At 48.3% G+C, this 2500-nt stretch overlaps 1 protein-coding gene across 1 annotated transcript in view; it reads left to right on the top strand.

Annotated features, from left to right (window-relative positions):
• magixa (MAGI family member, X-linked a) overlaps nt 1-2500 on the top strand; it is a 37608-nt gene that overhangs the window by 214 nt on the left and 34894 nt on the right. Inside the window, exons 2-3 of the mRNA XM_080031623.1 lie at nt 27-63; nt 928-1128. Of these exons, the coding sequence (XP_079887749.1) occupies nt 27-63; nt 928-1128 (238 nt within the window). The remainder of the gene's footprint in view (nt 1-26; nt 64-927; nt 1129-2500) is intronic.

The raw sequence follows: 2500 nt of genomic DNA, 5'->3' as shown, positions 1-2500 counted from the left end.
ACATTTACATGTTGTTTTGTTTGCAGGTGCAGGAGAGCTTTGTGCCCCTGGGAGGAGCCTCAGGTACGAAGTGTCTTATTTATTATTATTAAAGGTGCTCCAAGGAACTTTCAGTGTGTTAATTCTAGCGCCCCCCTTTGGACAAAAGCAGTAGTGTTTTTACTACGCCAGCTGTTGTTCCTGGGTGAGCGTATACCCATGACAAAGGCATTAAGAAAAACTATATTAAAATAGCATTCTTTGCACTGATGGTCTCGTTTGCTGTTACATGTAATTTATGATCATCAGAGGAAAAATGAGACTGTTTCAGAAATATTTAAAAGTTCCTCGTAGCACCTTTAAAGGTGAAGTAAGCGGTTTATTTATGTTAATATAAGTGTTAAATCGCTCTTTATTCATACAGTGATCACTTACATAATGTGCGCGTTTCATAAATCCCGAAATTTAAACCAATCAGAAGAAAGAACACTACAAACCGGCACCCGTTTCACTGCCGGTGCACGCCAGAGCGACACATGGGTGAATGTTTATGCGCCTACAATGGCGGAGCAGGTAAAAATCCTTCCCAATGTCTGTTTTGATGGTTTTTATCATGTTTTATCACACTTATGGATCTGAGACGATGCTAGATAACTTGTTGCTTGAAGACCGCAGTGCATTAATGTGGTGACATGGGGACGAGGGAGGGGACTGCTAACTGCAGTAACTGACAGGAAGTTAGCTAAAAGAACCATTCCGCTTACAGCACCTTTAAATAAATTGTAACATTGCGATATCATGTACCTTTCCCATTCACCATCACTGTCAGATATTTTTATCTATTGTTGATATTTTAATTTTACATTTTTGTATATATATAACGGTATTATTTCATGGTTCTTTTAAAACATTTTTAAAATTTTTGTGATGTATTTATTTTTGCCCCAGGTGAGCTGGGTCTGGCGATAGGAGGCGGGGCCGACTACGGAGAGTTCCCATTCGTCACCGCGGCTCACGGGGGCGGAGCTACGGTCGCTGACATCATCCTGGAGATCGGGGGCACGCCCGTATTAGGCATGACCCTCGGTGATGTCAGAGGGGTCCTCAACTCCTGCCCTCATCCAATCAGAATCAAGACTGTCTCACCAGGTAAGACAGACAGACAGGTTAGAGAGAGAGACAGACAGACAGACAGACAGACAGACAGACAGACAGACAGACAGACAGACAGACAGACAGACAGACAGACAGGTTAGAGAGAGAGACAGACCGACAGACAGATTAGAGAGAGAGACAGACAGACACACAGACAGACACAGGCAGACATACACACACACACACACACAGACAGACAGGTTATACAGACAGACAGACACACACACAGACAGACACAGACAGACGGACAGACAGACAGACACAGACAATCAGAATCAAGACCGTCTCACCAGGTAACGGATTTTGTGTGTGTGTGTGTGTGTGTGTGTGTGTGTGTGTTTGTGTGTGTGTGTGTGTGTGTGTGTGTGTGTGTGTGTGTGTGTGATTTTTCTTTTATCTCTTTATTGAAATGTAACAATAAATATAAAAAAACGGACAAACTTAACGGCCTTTCACGTTTTTATACATAGTGGGCGTCCTGGGGAAATGCACCTGTTGGAAGACCAAGAAGTAAATTCTCCTAAAGGGAGGGGTTAGACAGGGAGGGGTTAGAGAGGGAGGGGTTAGAGAGGGAGGGGTTAGAGAGGGAGGGGTTAGAGAGGGAGGGGTTAGAAAGGGAGGGGTTAGAGAGGGAGGGGTTAGAGAGGGAGGGGTTAGACAGGGAGGGGTTAGAGAGGGAGGGGTTAGACAGGGAGGGGTTAGACAGGGAGGGGTTAGACAGGGAGGGGTTAGACAGGGAGGGGTTAGACAGGGAGGGGTTAGACAGGGAGGGGTTAGAGAGGGAGGAGTTAGAGAGGGAGGAGTTAGAGAGGGAGGGGTTAGAAAGGGAGGGGTTAGACAGGGAGGAGTTAGAGAGGGAGGGGTTAGAGAGGGAGGGGTTAGACAGGGAGGGGTTAGACAGGGAGGGGTTAGAAAGGGAGGGGTTAGAGAGGGAGGGGTTAAACAGGGAGGGGTTAGAGAGGGAGGGGTTAGACAGGGAGGGGTTAGACAGGGAGGGGTTAGACAGGGAGGGGTTAGAGAGTGAGGGGTTAGAGAGGGAGGGGTTAGACAGGGAGGGGTTAGAGAGGGAGGGGTTAGAGAGGGAGGGTAGGGTTGTTTTATGCCGCTGATATGACACATCTGTGTTCTGACATGACTGTAACATGACTCCCTGTCTGTCTGCCTCCCTCCCTCCCTCCCTCCCTCCCTGTCTGTTTTTCTCCCTCCCTCCCTGTCTGTCTGCCTGTCTCCCTCCCTGTCTCCCTCTCTGTCTCCCTCCCTGCCTGTCTCCCTGTCTCCCTCCCTGTCTGTCTCCCTCCCTGCCTGTCTCCCTCCCTCCCTCCCTCCCTGCCTGTCTCCCTCCCTGTCTGTCTCTCTGCCTGTCTGT

Source organism: Ammodytes marinus (assembly GCF_949987685.1).
Source record: "Ammodytes marinus genome assembly, chromosome: 7".
NCBI lineage: Eukaryota > Metazoa > Chordata > Actinopteri > Uranoscopiformes > Ammodytidae > Ammodytes > Ammodytes marinus.
The sequence above is the reverse complement of the archived record's forward strand: the minus strand, read 5'-3'. Positions and strand labels throughout refer to the sequence as shown.